The following is a 16,471-nucleotide window of genomic DNA, read 5'->3' on the forward strand; positions in this document are numbered from 1 at the left end:
GAAAATGCAGGACTAGGTCTTGGTGGGATGCTTTTTGGGGGAACTGTTGTAGGTTTGAAGGGCTGAATGGTCTGCTTCTTTACTGCAGGGATTTTGTGATTCATTACACATCCATAGAAACTTGTGAGATAATAGCCCTTAGTTTGAATTCAAGAAGATAAAAGTCTTCTGCTGGTCTGTTGCCACGGTCTAACCTGCCTTCTGCCTATCAAATTTCAGAATGAACCCCTGGAAGATGTGTATCCCATGCCATTAGATGTAGGGACAGAAGTGACCATTCAGCCCATTAAGTCTGTTTCACAATTCAAAGAGATCATGACTGAACTGATAATCCTCAGCTCCACTTTACCACCTATTTTCTTAAAAAGAACTGCCATTTTCCTCAACTGTCTTTGCTGTTAAATCACTTTCCCAGTCCACTCCAGCCAGCTCTTTCCTTCATTCCTTTGTAATTATTTAAGTTGTGATGTGGAGGTGCTGGTGTTGGACTGGGTTGGACAGAGCTAGTGCTTCCAAATGAACCTGTTGGACTATAACCTGGTGTTGAATGATTTTTAACTTTATTTAAGCTGAACACTGTTCTTTATGACCTAAGTTCCTCCCTCTAAAGCTGAATACCAAATTCTACCATGTTATGATCACTGTTTCTTGGTGGAACTTTCACTCTGACCAATATTTATGAAAATTACCTCACTGCACATTACAAGATCCAAATTAGCCTGATCCATGGTTGGCTCCGCAACATATCATTTTCGGAAATCATCTCAGAATATGCTTTATGAATTCTGCCAATCTGATAACCCCAATCTTTATGAAGATTAAAATAACCCATGGTTGATGGACTCTTAATTACATGTCACACTGGCTCACAGGCAGTGTTGACCAGAGTGTGAAATATCCCTTATCTGTTAGATATCAAGAAATAGCTAGGAAATCATCAGTTTAAAATTAACATCCTTCTGCCTACAAATTGCAATCACAGAAGGAATAAGAAAAATGTTCTGCTTGTGAGGAGTACGGCCCTGTGCAAAGTCCAGTTGTGGTAACTGATTTAAAATTGAAACTTTATATTAAACTGGCGTAGAGATCTGAGGGAGAGAGGTGCTACAGTTGGCTGATAGTTCTCTAAGGCTCACGGAAAACTGGCAAAAAATGGCAGATTTGCTGCCAGCTACCTCAAACACCATTCCCCAAGTATCTGGAATCTGTAGGAATTTATTCCTGAGGAAGATGAGGGGAACTATACCAGTGAACTTCTGGCAGGAGGCAAAAAGTCTTACACAAATTGCTGTGCCAGTGGTGAGTTTTTCTTATTTAGTTATAAGTTTGCATCTCGATTAAAAACTACAGGAAAATATATTCACTGTGATTATGAATGCATTGTTGCTAACTGTAATGAAATCATGATGAGCAAGATTTCCTCTCTGCACACGTTCATGATAAACTGTGTTAATGATTTTGGGATTGGGAGATTAGTACATTATTGAATGGCTTGCAAACATGCGCATTAGTGTTAATTCCATACTTTTCAAACTTTCAGGTTTAATATTGAGTTCACTGTTTTCCTACTAAAGCCATTTCTCCTATTTTTGTCGACAGTGACAGTGAGGAATGATTGTACCGTTGTCATTTGCAGCTCTGCAGACCCAGCTTGTATTTCCTAACTTATCTCATTAGCTCCTGCCATACCTCATCCTCCTTTTAATCATGTAACTGCCACTTGCTTGAAATCCTTGTTTTGTTCAATACTCCACTAAATCCAGAGAAGCCCCATTTTCCCAGACTCTGTACTTGCTTAAAAATCTGTTTGATATGTTTTTCTAGCTTTTCTTCTGATATACAGGTCTCTTTAACTCTTTTAATAAAACCTAAAATATTGCTGGAAATCTGAAACAAACACAGAGATTGCTGGAGAAACTCAGCAGGTCTAGCAGCATCTATGGGGAGAGAAATAGAGTTAACGTTTTGAGTCCAGAATGCACTGAACAACTCTAAAAAAGAGTCATCAGACTTGAAATGCTAGCTCTGTTTCTCTTTCCATGTTTGCTGCTTGGCCTTTTGAGTATTCCAACATTTTCTATTGGAAAAATGTTGGAAGTCTCTTCTTAAGAACACTGTGGGTCTACCTACGCCTCACAGACTGCACTGGTTCGAGGAGACAGCTTGGCATTACCTCCATTGTGGGATGTTGAGAATGGATAATAAATACCAAGCCAGCAATGCACACATCCCATAAAAGAAGTTTATAAAGTGACTGTCATGCGTTGTCTTCCATCTGTTTTATTGAGCATGACTGACTAACAACTCAAATCAAGTTTGAGGAAAAGCACGTTTCCAAATCTTGTGCCATCAGCAGGTGAAGTTTCCATTGACCAGTATTTTAATTGCATCAACGTTAGGAACACTGTGGTTTACAAGTGCAGTGTAGTGGCTGTGCTCTCTCTGACATACCTTCACTCCTTTAAGTCTTCCCACATTTGAAACATAAGATCAATATTCTGAAATTCCCTGTCTAATACTCCATTTAGTGCAATCAACATAAGGTCCACAGCAATTTCTGTTAAACTGTCACCAACTTTTCAGGGAATTAGGAATTGGCAATGAACACAAACTTGATAGTACAACTATTTCCCAAGAATGAATATCACACATTCCTGGTATTCCTGGTTAACTCATTGACCATCGTGTGTCAACATTCTGCTTTTATTAAGTCTCCTTTTCTCTTCAAATTTATAGTAATTACGAAAGTGGTCTTTGTCACTAATGGTTCAGAAGCCATTAATATAAAATAACATCTTGTTCTGTCTAAAGGTTAAAATCCTAAGCATTTGCTTCAATTGCAATGCAGTGGAAATTATTACCCTGGTGTGGTGGAGTATAAAAAACAAGCATTTACTAACCATAATATCCATTTACAAATTAAAACCACTGAGGAATTGGAGTGGACAAATATGTCAATGTTGGAAAGATTTAATAATTGTTTATGTAGCGATTATCGGATAAAGAAGTCAAAATATGGAAAATTAGATTTTCTGGATGCTGTATAGTTATTATACAGTGAACAAAATAAATTAGAAATTAATGTGCTCTTTTCCAAATAACTGCAGTATTGCAAATGTCTTTGTTTGACAAGCCAGATTATCCATATTCTCCCCAATCCATTGTCGTGTGGATTAAAACCTGGAATACAGGTCTCTCCAATGATATCTTCAGTGGAAGTATCAATTCTTAAAATCAAATTTCTGCTATTTCTTACGCCACAGAAAGGTAGTCTGGTGGAGGGAGTGGGGGTGAAGAGGGACATCCTCTTCCCAGAGGACTGGCAGAGGAGACTACACCAAAAGACCCTGGCAACCTGGTTACCACATGGTCCAGTGCTGCCTGTGGAGAAACAGCCAGCAGTAGCATAAAAAGGTCAATGACCTTTCCTGTTCCAGCAAGTTAAGTACCACATACTTCTCGTTGCCACCTCACACTCACTCTGTCTCTGCTGCTGCACCTGCCTCCCACCAAAGCCTAGGTATTGCCACCCTCACTACTGCCTGCAACATCTTCCTCTGGATGTAAGTTTGCTCAATGAGCTGGAAGGTTCATTTTCAGATGTTTTGTCACCATACTAGGTAACATAATCAGTGAGCCTCTGGTGAAGCTTTGGTGTTATGTCCCACTTTCTATTTATGTGTCTAGGTTTACTTGGGTTAGTGATGTCATTTCCTGTGATGATGAAGTCATTTGCTGTTATTTTTCTCAGAAGGTGGTAGATGGGGTTGAAACTGATGTGTTTGTTAATAGAGTTCCAGTTGGAATGCCATGCTTCTATGGATTTGTTTGGCTTGTCCTAGGATGGATGTGTTGTCTCAGTCAAAGTGGTGTCCTTCCTCATCTGAAAATTCACTAACATCTTTCCTAGCTTGCTCTCATTCCCCCCAACAACCTCCCACACCACAAACCCTGCATGCCCTTTGCGTTGCCTTTTCACTCCCTCGAAACACCTCAGCACCTTTCCTCCATCTGCACCAGCACTAATAGCCAGGCTGTCCACTTTCAATCTCACTCAGTTCCCACCCCCGCCCCCACATGTGAATCCAGGAGAGGGCAGCTCACATTCTGCGGAAGCCTCTGAATGGCTGCATTTGCTTACAATTAGATAGCTTTACATGTGTGTGCCTTGTACTCCATATTGAACTGATGTTGCTGGATCATGCCATTACCCTTGCATTGATGGAAAAAAAACTAGAAATTGCTGAAGGAACTCAGCAGGTCTGGCAGCACCTGTGAAACAAAGGACAGTTCTGAAGAAGGGTCACTGGAGCCGAAATTTCTCTCCACAGATGCTGTCAGACCTGTCGAGTTTCTGCTGTTTTTGATTCAGATCTGCAGCATCTGCAGTTCTTTGTTGTTTTTTGATTATCCTTGCGTTGATCCCTGCTCAGGCAGGCACACTCAACATGCTTGCAGCGGCATCCAGATTCTGGAACGTTTTTGTAACATGAACAAAGTGGACTGTTCTTCATTGGTGTTAAATGTAAAAGTGACATTGGTGAAGTTCTACAAAGCTAAGCTAAAGCTTTGCTAAAATAAAGCAAGATTTCATCAGCAAGCTGCCTTCAAATTCTGGCCCAAACCTGAAACAAATTTTCTGTTGGCAACTAATTCTCTATGTAAACGGCAATTTCAACATTTTCTAATCAACCCATTTAAAGATGGCGATGACATTTTGAATAGTTTCTTCTGTGTGCCCTCTCTGTGTGTCAAATTCAGTTTGCAAACTTATATATCTTCAAAGGCAACATATATTTACACAGCAATTTTTAAAAATCATCTTGTGTAAAATTAGCAAGTATCCCTTTGTTGCATATTTTTATATGAGGGATTAGTGTATTTTATCAAGAAAGAGTTGTAATGCTTGAAACCATATTTCTTACACTTCAGAGTAAAGCACTGGGTGGGGTCTTCCTGGCCATTGATTCCCCTAGACGATGGTGTGAAAATTGAGAGAATCGCATGAGTTTGGCAGTTAAGGGATCTCTGACATCGAGAACAAATTGTCCTGTTTCCCAACCAACAGTGGAATAGTGAGATAGGAATCCCCAGTGAATGGTGAGAGGCCTATTAGCATCCAATAAGACCATAGGACATAGGAGCAGACATTAGGCCATTCAGCCCTTCATATCTGCTCCGCCATTCAATCACAGCTATTAAGTTTCTCAACCCCCATTCTCCTGCTTTCTCCCTGTACTCTTCGATCACCATTGTTACAACATCTCACTTTATTGATGTGCTCTTTAAAAACCCAGCAGCAACAATGCCCAACACAAACATCAGAGTGGTAATCTGGCAACTCCAACTCACAGGAGAAAGTGAGGACAGCAGATGCTGTAGATCAGAGTCGAGAGTGGGCTGCTGGAAATGCACAGCAGGTCAGGTAGCATCCAAGAAGCAGGAGAGTCAATGTTTCGGGCATAAGCCTTTCATCAAGCAAACACTCATGACTTGCTCCTCTGATCCTCCATCTTGGATGCCAGTTATCTACATCTCAGGAACCACCCATCCACAGGTAATGCCCATACACACACACACACACACACACACTGTCATTCAGGACCTCGGTGGCTCTGTGGGGAAGGGGCAGTACCAATTTTGTCTGTCCCAATGGAGCAATTGATAGGAACCATGCACAGCTGCTGAAAACTGCCATCACTTGACTGAATACCCGGCTGGGCTTCAAAGGTGGTGCTGGAAATCCTTGGAGGTATCGGCTGTGGTGAGCACTTCTAAAGGTGCTGAAAGGGAAAATTCAACAAGTGGGATGCCACTGGAATGTAGTTAATAAGTATTGAGGCAGGTCTAGAATGAGAATACTCGATAGGGCTTGTGGAAAGAAATTATCCATGAAACTCACCCTAAATGACACTTAGCTGATTTCTGGCGATATTCAGCCTTAGAATAGAGTTGCCCATTGTAAACAAGTAATTAATTGATTTAAGTAAGTAATTGGAATTTTTCCAGTACATGTTCAAACATTGATTATTTTGGCAGGTGTGAGATTCAAACAATGTTAAATTCCTCACTAGTGCATGTCAAATATCAAGCCTTTTAATAAAACTCTGCTATACATTGAAGCTCAGTGTACAAGAACTGAGTAGCTTGAGAACACTTAACAATCTGGGAAAATATGTTTAACCTATAGACAAAGTCAGATAATGAGATCATGTGTCCGAAAGATCGTCAAATGCACTTCCATCCTCAATATTCCTGGTTTGAGGAGGTAACCAGGGTATTGATGAGGATCGTGCATTACGTGGCCTACATTTACTTTAGCAAAATGTTTGATAAGGCTCCTCATGGCCAATGGTCAAGAATGGAAAAGCCATGGGTTCAAAGGTGAAGTGGCACATTGGATCCAAAATCGGCTGAGAGGCGGGGAGTAGAGGATGATGGGAGAGGGAAGTCACCATGACTGGAAATTTGTTTCTACTGGGGTTCTGCAAGTTTCAAGGCTGGAACCCTTGAAGTTTATGGTATCCACTAATGAGTTGGAATTAAACGTAGGGAATATGATGAAGAAGTTTGAGGATCACACAAATATTGATACGGTTGTTAAGAGTGTGGAGGATAGCCATAAACTGCACATCGATGGACTGGTCAGCTGTGCAGAGCAGTTGCAAATGGAATTCAATCCAAAAAGATTTAAGGTCATGCACTTGGGGAGCGTTAACAAGGCAAGGGATTTCACTAGGAATGGTAGGACCTTGGAAAGTACTGAAGATCTGAGGGACTTTGGTAAACACACCCACAGAGCCTTGGAGATAGCAGATTGGGTAGATATGGTCATGATTTGGAGATACCAGTGTTGGACTGGGGTATGCAAAGTTAAAAATCACCCAAAACACCAGGTTATATCCAACAGCTAGTGCTTCCAAATAAAACTGTTGGACTATAACTTGGTGCTGTGTAATAGATAAGGTGGTTTCAAAGGCATATGGAATGCTTACCTGTATTAGTCAAGGCATAAATGCAACAGCAAGGAGGTTACATTAAAACAATATAATATGCAGGTTAGGCCAGAAATGTGCAATTCTATCACCACACTGCTGGGAAGATATGGTTGCACTAGAGAAAGTACAGAGAAACGTTAATAGGATATTGCCTGGGTTGGAAGGACAGAGCTATGAGGCAAGATTGGAAGGGCTATGATTGTTTTGCTTGGAGCAGCGAGGTTTAGAGGGAGCCTGATAGAGGTGTATAAGATTATGAGGGGCAGAGATAAGGTGGACAGGAAGGCACCTTTTTCCTTTGTAGCGGTATCAATAACCAAGGGGCATGGATTTTAAGTAAGAGGTAAAAGGCTAAGAGGAGTTTTGAGGAGATTTTCTTTCACTCAGAGGATGTTGAGTGTCTGAAATTCAATACTTGAAAGGGTAATTAAGCCAGAAATTTGAGCAGTATTTAGCTATTCATTTGTGTTGAAGTAGCCCAGTGCTGGAAAATGGGACCAATGTAGTCAGATCATTGTTGACCAACATGGACACAGTGGACCAAATGGCTTCCCCCTTCTGTGCTTTAAACTTCTTTCACATACTTTATCAATTTAACAGTATGCGTTTTACGAATTCTTTCTAATATCATTCAGAAATAGTTTCTTTGGCCTAGCATTTGACGTCGGTGGTGGAAGAATAGTTTTTGCCTAAGTGACACATCACCCTATATTACACTTCAAAAGGCAATTCCTAGGCCTGTCCGTGCAGCACTGTGAGCTCAAATTCAGCTCTCTCAGTGAAGAATCTGAGGCAGGATAAGGTGCTGGAGTGCTCTTCAATCAGTCAGAGGGATGAATCCTGACAAACAGAATAGCACACTGTAGTAAATGGGAAATAAAAGTTACATTTAAATCATTTCACATAAAGCAAAGGTTGGGTTACATACATGGGATTGAGAAATACATTAGCAAGTACAGAAAATTATTTAAACATTTATCGTATTTAAAGCCACAACTTTCTTCCAAATGAATGAGGTTCCACGTTTGTAAAACAATTTTTTTTTCAGGGCCAGAGGGGCTGTTTAACTATTATGATGACTTGTAATTCTGCTAAAAGCTTAGTCACTCTTGATTGAACAGGGGTTAAGTATTCTATTAACCTCAAGTGAGGTAATATACCTACTCGACCTCACCATGATAATAATTGTTTTCAGTGAAAGCATTGATTAGTTTAACTCAAATTTCCTTTGTTAACAGTTTTTGGGTCAGCTGATGATGTTTCTCACAAGTATTGTCAGCGCTATATTCTGCGGGCACTTAGGAAAAATTGAATTGGATGCAGTTTCCCTTGCTACGGCGGTAAGTTTATTCATAAAATGAACTGGGTTGTTTTGCAATTAATTAATTATTGATGACCACATCAATTCTTCTTAAATAACACCACCTTGGTCACAGGGCCATGAATCACCACAGTTCAAAGGAATGAGTTACTCATTTGCGAGCAGAGAGTGAGTAGGTACTCTGACCTGTCATCTGCTTATAGTGTGGATGATGAGAGATGCAAAGATTGATTTTCTTTTTCTTTTTTCATTCATGGAATGAAGGCATCGCTGACCAGGCAGTATTTATTGCTTATCCCTAACTGCAAGCAAGAATTAAGAGCTGTGGTCTGGAGTCACATGTAGGCCAGACCAGGTCAGGATGATAGAGTCTTTCCCTCAAGCATATCATTGAACCAAGTTAAAAATCACACACCACCAGGTTATAGTCCAATGGGTTTAATTGGAATCATTAGCTTTCGAAGCGCTGCTCCTTCACAACCACTAGCTCCGAAAGCTAGTGCTCCCAATTAAACCCGTTGGACTATAACCTGGTGTTGTGTGATTTTTAACTTTGTCCACCCCAGCCCAACACCGGCATCTCAAATCATCATTGAACCAGGTGGACTTTTCCTGACAATTGACAATGGATTCATGGTCATCATTAAACTCTTAATTTCAGATTCACTTTTCCCCATTAAATTCAACTTCCACCATCTGCCATGTGAGGATTCCAACCCAGGTCCCCAGGTTATTATATAGGTCTGTGGATTACATAGAATGTAGAACATCAAACAGAGAACATTACAGTGCAGTACAGGCCCTCAATGTTGCACAATCTGTGAAACCAATCTGAAGCCCATCTAACCTATACTAATCCACTATTGCCCATATATTTATCCAATGACCATTTAGTTGCCTAAAGTTGACGAGTCTACTATTGTTGCAGGCAGAGCATTCCGCGCCCTTACTACTCTCTGAGTAAAGAATCTCCCTCTGATATCTGTTCTATATCTGTCACCCCTCAATTTAAAGCTATTGATTGCTTTTAATTGACACATGGCTGGAATTGAACCCTGGCACTGTGAGGCAGCAGTGCTAACTGCTGGGTTTGATTCTAGCCTCGGGTGACTGTCTATGTAGAGTTTGCACATTCTCCCCGTGTCCGCGTGAGTTTCCTCTAGGTGCTCCGGTTTCCTCCCACAATCCAAAGATGTGCAGGTCAGGTGAATTGGCCATGCTAAATTGCCCATAGTGTTCAGGGATGTGTAGGATATTTGCATTAGTCAAGGGAAATGTGAAGTAATAGGGTAGGGGAATGGGTCTGGGTGGGTTACTCTTCAGAGGGTTGGTGTGGACTTGTTGGGTCAAAGGGCCTGTTTCCATACTGTAAGGGATAAAAAATTTGAGGGAATTAACACTCCAGTAATAATACCATGAAGCCAACTCCTCCTTCTTAATTGTGAAATGGTCCTCCAACATTTGTAATCCCTGTCCCACCTTTTGAATTTTCCATTGTGCCTCTCCACTTCCTTCTCCTTTAAAATCCTCCCTAAAATGCATCCCTTTGAACAAGCCTCAAGGAATCCTATTGAAAAATTCCTCCTTTGGCTCAGCCTTCATTTTGCACCCACCTGTGGGAAGTCCATTGGGTTATCTGTTCTAAGTGAAAGGTGCCATATAAATGCAAGATTTTGTTCTTGTTAGCATTATCTGGAAGCACAAATGAAGGCTGGTCATTTACAGAGGGTGTAATGGACCAGACCAACCCCCCTCAAAACACTTTAAGAAGGTAGCCTAGACACTATAACTTTTTCTTATTTAAAGACAGATGTGAAGTGCTGTATTTCAGATACAATTAAACTGGTCAAACAACTCGACTTATAGCAAAACACAATTCATTCAAACATTACACTAAAAATACAACAAAAGAATGAAGAACTTAGAATAACTTAACTGTATTGGAAAACTCATCAGAATAATAGATACAGTAACTATTGCTAATTAACTGTTCCAATATAGTAACATCTCATAAATACATCCCTTGGTAAAAAGACAAGTACAGAAGATAGATTTGTTTCACAGGTAGCCCAGCAGCAGAGTGAAACCTCAGTTTCTGAGAGTCAAGAGAGGGGAAAGTTAGCTCCTATTTCTTCAAAACTCCAGCTGCTTCTGCTGAGAGTAAAAGAAACCCCAGAACTCCTGGTCAGTGACAGCTGACCACATCCACTCAGGATGCTTCTATTGTTTTAACTTTTAAAAAAATCCCAAGGCCTCACAAGCTATTTACTTCAATGGCTTTGCAAGTGCACACCTCTGTCTGAAAGCCTCTGTTTAAAAAAAACACCAGAACAAAACAATCTCTTAAAGCCATAGCATTGTCACATGGGTCCTGAAGAGCTGCTGAATCCCGTGTGATTGTACCCTTATAATGTTTAGCACCTACAGGAAAGTAGGGAAGCAACATGGACAGATTTGGAGGTTAGGTTGTAAGGAAAAAATATCATAGTTAAGATTACCTCTAATTTTTTAGAGGGCGCAGGCCCTGAGGTCCAAGTGTGGAAGTGGTTTCCAAAAGTCAGTGGTACGATTGACAAATAGAATGCCAATCACCACACACGCAACATCGGAATGGCTGCACACATGTACAGCTGCACAGCTTAGAGGGAACAGATTATCATTAACCATAATGATATTTTGCTCATTTTATTGTGGCATCTTCTCCTACATTACTCAATTTCCTACTTTCTTCTTTCCCATTATACAGTTCATCAATGTATCAGGTATCTCTGTAGGTGCTGGTTTGTCGTTAGCTTGTGACACACTCATGTCCCAGGTAAGTGCAAGTATAATTCAGCCAGTATAATATGTGGTGAAGGCTTCCAATAACAAACAGACAAGATTACTTTGTTGTAACAGATTGGGATCAAATCTCTCTGTTCATTCTTTACACAACCATTTTGAATATTTGTTACCCTCTGGTACTCTCTTTCACTCCTTAAGAACATTTCATTTGTTTGAATAACTCTACCAGCTCTCATCTTTACTGAACATGATCAAAATATTGTAAGCTCCCTACACTAAGGTGCAGGTAAAGTTTAGTTTTAACACTAAGGTCTTAAAAGATCTGCAGATGTCCTTTATGTTTCTGCATTCAGGGATTGAAACTTAGAAATGTATACACTGACCAAGAATACTACGCAGTGAGAGGGTGCAGAATTACAATTGGTAAATGTAATAATTTTACTAGTTGTAGTAGGAAGCGGGCAGCATGGTGGCTTAGTAGTTAGCACTATTGCCTCACAGCATCTGGGACCCAGGTTCGATTCCAGCCTCGGTTGACTCGTTCTCCCTCTGTCTGTGCAGACTTCCTCTGGGTGCTCCCGTTTCCTCCCACAGTCCAAAGATGTGTAGGTTAGGTGGACTGGCCATGCTAAATTGTCCATCGTGTCCAGGGATGTGTAGACTAGTTGGATTAGCCAGGGGAAGTGCAGGGTTATAGGGATTGGGTGGGATGCTCTTTGGAGGGTCAGTATGACCTGCTTCCACATTGCAGAGATTCTTTGAAAAAGTTTCTGTTTGTCATGTTTCAAAAATGTTAAATTATCTTCCTTTTTCCAGACGTATGGCAGTAAGAACCTGAAGCGAATTGGAGTGATTCTCCAAAGAGGGATTCTCATTCTTCTGATCGCCTGCTTTCCCTGCTGGGCTCTCTTCATCAACACTGAAAACATCCTGTTAGTCTTCAAGCAGTCTCCTGAGGTGGCCAAGTAAGAGTCCTCATACTTTGTTGTGAAACAGGTGGCATTTAGCACTAAACATGTTGAAGTGATGAACTCTCCTGATGGAGCTGCACAATTGCAGAGTGTGGAAAGGTTGAGGTTAAGGTTTAATCTCACACATTTTTCATGTACTCAAGTTATAAACAAGGACCTTCCCCTGAACCCACTATTCCTCGCCGTGCATCATTGACTTGTGAAACATCATTAACTGGAGGGGTACAGAGGAGGTTCAATAGGTTGATTCCAGAGTTGAGGGGGTTGGCTTATAAAAAGAGACTGTGCAGACTGGGATTATATCATTGAATTCAGAAGAATGAGAGGGGACCTTGTTGAAACATGGAATAATGAAGGGAATAGATAAAATAAAGTGGATAGGATGTTTCCACTGGCCGGTGAAACTAGGACTAGGGGCATATAGCCTCAAAATTTAGGACTGAATTGAGAAGAAAGTTCTTCACCCAGAGGATTGTAAATCTATGGAATTCCCTTCCCAGGGAAGCAGTTGATGTTACTTCAGTAAATGTTTTTGAAGCTAAGGTAGATTTTTTTTTGAACAATAAAGGAATTAAGGTGAGAGGTTGGGTAAGTGGAGCTGAGGCCACAAAAAAGATCAGCCATGATCTTATTGAATGGCAGAGCAGACTCGAGGGGCCAAATGGCCTCCTCCTGCTCCTAGTTCTTATGTTCTAATGGCTGACTGGTTGCAACTTCAGTACCTTTTCACATTTCTAAATTGTTCTTTATCTGATTGGCAGAATGTAACAGATGGAGTCTCACATGGCTATATTATGGGACCTCAACTTCTTAGAAAATATGTTAATCTTCTTAGACAAGGGTTTGTCAGATATAGCTGGATACAGCTGGAGATGCCATAAAAAATAGGAAAGCATGAGGGACAAATCAATTGCAGACAAATGCAGATAGGTTGAGTGAGCGAGTGAGCAAGTAGGCATGTGGAACTTTTTAAATGTGCATTGACAGAGTGAGGACATCACTGGTTAGGCCAGCATTTATTGCCCATCCCTGATTATCCAGAGGACTGTGAGGAGTCAATCACATTGCCGCGGGTCTGATGTCATATGTAGGCCAGACCCTGGTAAGGATGGCAGTTTCCTTCCCTAAAGGACATTAGTGAGCCAGATGGGTTGGAAACATAATACATGAAAACTATAAAATTCATCAATTTGAGCTTAAATCAAGAATGATTGCAGAATTCCAAAATGAGAAGAATTTAGGTGTACCACTGCATGATTCACAAAAAGGTTAGTGTGCAGATAGAACAAGTAATTAAAGACGGCTAATGGAATGTTATCATTTATTGTGAGAGAAGCATAATAGTTGGGCTAGAGGTATGTTTCGTTTATCCCTAGAATGACCCTTTCTTTCAGGTATGATATTTTCCAGCCAACCTGTTCAGGAATATTGTGGGACACCTCTGGAGCAGATGGGTCTTGAACTCTCCTGACTCAAACTGACACAGAAGCTCCATTTTCTCCAATTTATTTTTACTTTTCTCATGGCTTTGATCTGACCAGTCCCACCGAACACAATTATAACCAAAAACATGTCCAGTTTCAAAGCAGGACTGACCCCCAGCACTGAAAATGTGTTTATGGTTAAAGCACAGCAGGTCAGGCAGCATCCAAGGAACAGGAAATTCGACGTTTCGGGCCAGAGCCCTTCATCAGGAATGTTTGATTCAGAATCATCATTGATTCCTGATGAAGGGCTCTGGCCCGAAACGTTGATTCTCCTGTTCCTTGGATGCTGCCTGACCTGCTGTGCTTTAACCAGCAACACATTTTCAGCTCTGATCTCCAGCATCTGCAGACCTCATTTTTTACTCGAGGACTGACCCCCCAACCTTCCACTCCCAGATCGGCAATCATTGCGGTTTCAACATATTGCATATCCCCTTTTGAGTTTGTATTTGTTCATTAATTCTTGTCTTGAACAGTTTTTCTGCTTTTAACAACCTTTCCTATTTCTCCAACAGGTTAACAAATTTGTACGTGCTGATATTTATTCCTGCCCTCCCTGTGAGTAAAGTATTATCACACACTCAATACTACAACAAAATCCCATTGATGCTGGTAATCCACAAATGCAGGGTGCTGTTTTCTGAAACAGAATCAACGGCACAGAATTACACAGAGTGACCTTTAAAAATAGATAATGGGACCTGGACTGGAATCTCAACCCCCATTTCTGCCCAATCACATGTTTTGCCCCATTGGGGGGGGGGGGGAGGAAAGTGTGTAAGACATGACTCCAACATGCTAAATCCAAACTCAGTGCTGAGTTCAAATGAACCCCATTCTCACAGGAACAAGAGACTGAGTTATTTTTCAATACTTCATAATCTTGACTTGATTAAGCAAATGGGAAATTAAATTGTATTTTTTTCGCTTGTGGATCATTGCAAATATTCTATTGGGCTGGGTGATGGCATGAGTTGGAATGTGTGCAGGAGGAAAGTAGATAGAATATTGCAGGGATATTGAGGTTTGGGCTACACTGCTTAAAGAAAACAACTCAGCTGGGCCTTTTAAACCGATCAGCAGCCCCTGTGACAATCTCCAAAATGAATCTGGGGTATGTGGGCCCTGGTCCAACCTGAACCTCTAACTTCCCACACTCTCACCTCGCCCAAAACAAATTGAAAATGAGGCGCACTGGGCTGAGGAATTACCTGATTCCAGCCAACAATCTGAAGAGTGAAAATCTGCACCAAAATATTTTGGGTCAGCCAATTCTAGTCACTATAACAGATTCTCTTGCTTTGATGTTTGTGGGATCTTGCTGTGGGCAAATTGATTGCAGTATTTCCTGTACAATTCCAAAGATCTTAATTATCTGTAAGGCACTTTGAGACATTCTGAAATTGTGACAGTTTCTATGTGGAATCTAAGTCCACCTTTTTTCCCCCATTTTGTTTTCTCAGGCAGTGTTCCTTTATCATTTAGAGATCAGATACCTTCAAAATCAGGTAGACAATGAGTGCTACATTTTATATTTTAAATATTTTGTTTTCAAATCAATGTTTAATATGCATGCTTGATTTTTAAGGACATAGCTATTAGACTGGGTCTGCAGCAGGGATTCACAACAAGGAAAATCATACTTGACCTCACCCTCACCCTCACCCATCTATCCATGAGTGACCACTGCACAATCCTTATGGAGACAAAGACCTGTTTTCACATTCAGAATGCCTTTCATTGAGTTGTTTGACACTACAACTATGATAAATGGGATAGATTTTGTAAAGATCTATCAACTCAAGACTGGGCATCCATGAGACACTGTGGGCCATCAGCAACAACAGACAGGTATTCAAAGACAATCTGCAACTGCATAGCCTGGAATATCCCCCACTCTAGAATTACCATCAGACCAAGGGATCAACCCTGGTTCAATGGAGAGTGCAGCAAGGCATGCCTGAAGCAGCACCAGACACACCTAAAAATGAGGTGTCAACCTGATGAAGCTACAACACGGGACTACTTATGTGTCAAACAGCAAGTGATAGACAGGCAATGCCACAACCTATTGATCAGGTCTAAACCAAATAAACTGGAAATGCTGGAAACCTGAAACAAAAACAGAAACTGCTGGATAATCTCAGCAGGTCTGGCAGCATCTGCAAAGGAAAAGCAGAGATAACATTTCAGGTCCAGTGACCATTCTTCAGATGTAAGTTCTGCAGTCCTGCCACTCGTGAATTATGGTATGAATGATTAAACAACTCACTGGCGAAGGAGGATCCACAAATATCCCCAATCTTAATAATGGAAGAGCCCAGCACATCTGGGTGGCAAAGTGGCTCAGTGGTTAGTACTGCTGTCTTGCAATGGCAGGGACCCAGGTTCGATTCCAGCCTTGGGTGACTGTCTGTGTGGAGTTTGCACATTCTCCCTGCGTCTGTGTGGGTTTCCTCCAAAAATGTGCAGGTTAAGTGAATTGGCCAGGCTAAATCGCCCACAGCAACAGGTGCATTAGCAGGGAGTAGGTGAATGGTTTTGGGTGGGTTACTCTTCGGAGGGTCAGTGTGGAGTTGTTGGACTGAAGGGCCTGTTTTCACACTGTAGGGAATCATCTAATGATAAGGTTGAGGCTTTCACAGCAATCTTCAGCCAGAAGTGCCAAATAGAAGGTAGCCAGCATTACCTCGTCTGGAGCCAGTTTGATTCTTTCTTTATGAAATCAAGAAATGGCAAGTGGTATTGGATACTGCAAAGGCTACTGGCCCTGATAACATTCTGTCAATATTACTGGAGAGCTGTGCTCCGGAACTTGCTGCTTCCCTAGCCAAGCTGTTCCAGTGCAGTTACAACACTGGCATGTACTTGACAATGTGGAAGATTTCCCATGTAAGTCCTGTACACAAA

At 41.2% G+C, this 16,471-nt stretch overlaps 1 protein-coding gene across 1 annotated transcript in view; it reads left to right on the top strand.

Annotated features, from left to right (window-relative positions):
* Positions 1-1,152: 1,152 nt before the first annotated feature.
* Positions 1,153-16,471, top strand: part of LOC132830228 (multidrug and toxin extrusion protein 1-like) — a 43,011-nt gene continuing 27,692 nt past the window's right edge. The window contains exons 1-6 of the mRNA XM_060847761.1: positions 1,153-1,299; positions 8,237-8,338; positions 11,066-11,134; positions 11,920-12,068; positions 14,077-14,119; positions 15,025-15,069. Of these exons, the coding sequence (XP_060703744.1) occupies positions 1,153-1,299; positions 8,237-8,338; positions 11,066-11,134; positions 11,920-12,068; positions 14,077-14,119; positions 15,025-15,069 (555 nt within the window). The remainder of the gene's footprint in view (positions 1,300-8,236; positions 8,339-11,065; positions 11,135-11,919; positions 12,069-14,076; positions 14,120-15,024; positions 15,070-16,471) is intronic.

Source organism: Hemiscyllium ocellatum, chromosome 31 (genome assembly GCF_020745735.1).
Source record: "Hemiscyllium ocellatum isolate sHemOce1 chromosome 31, sHemOce1.pat.X.cur, whole genome shotgun sequence".
Classification (NCBI taxonomy): domain Eukaryota; kingdom Metazoa; phylum Chordata; class Chondrichthyes; order Orectolobiformes; family Hemiscylliidae; genus Hemiscyllium; species Hemiscyllium ocellatum.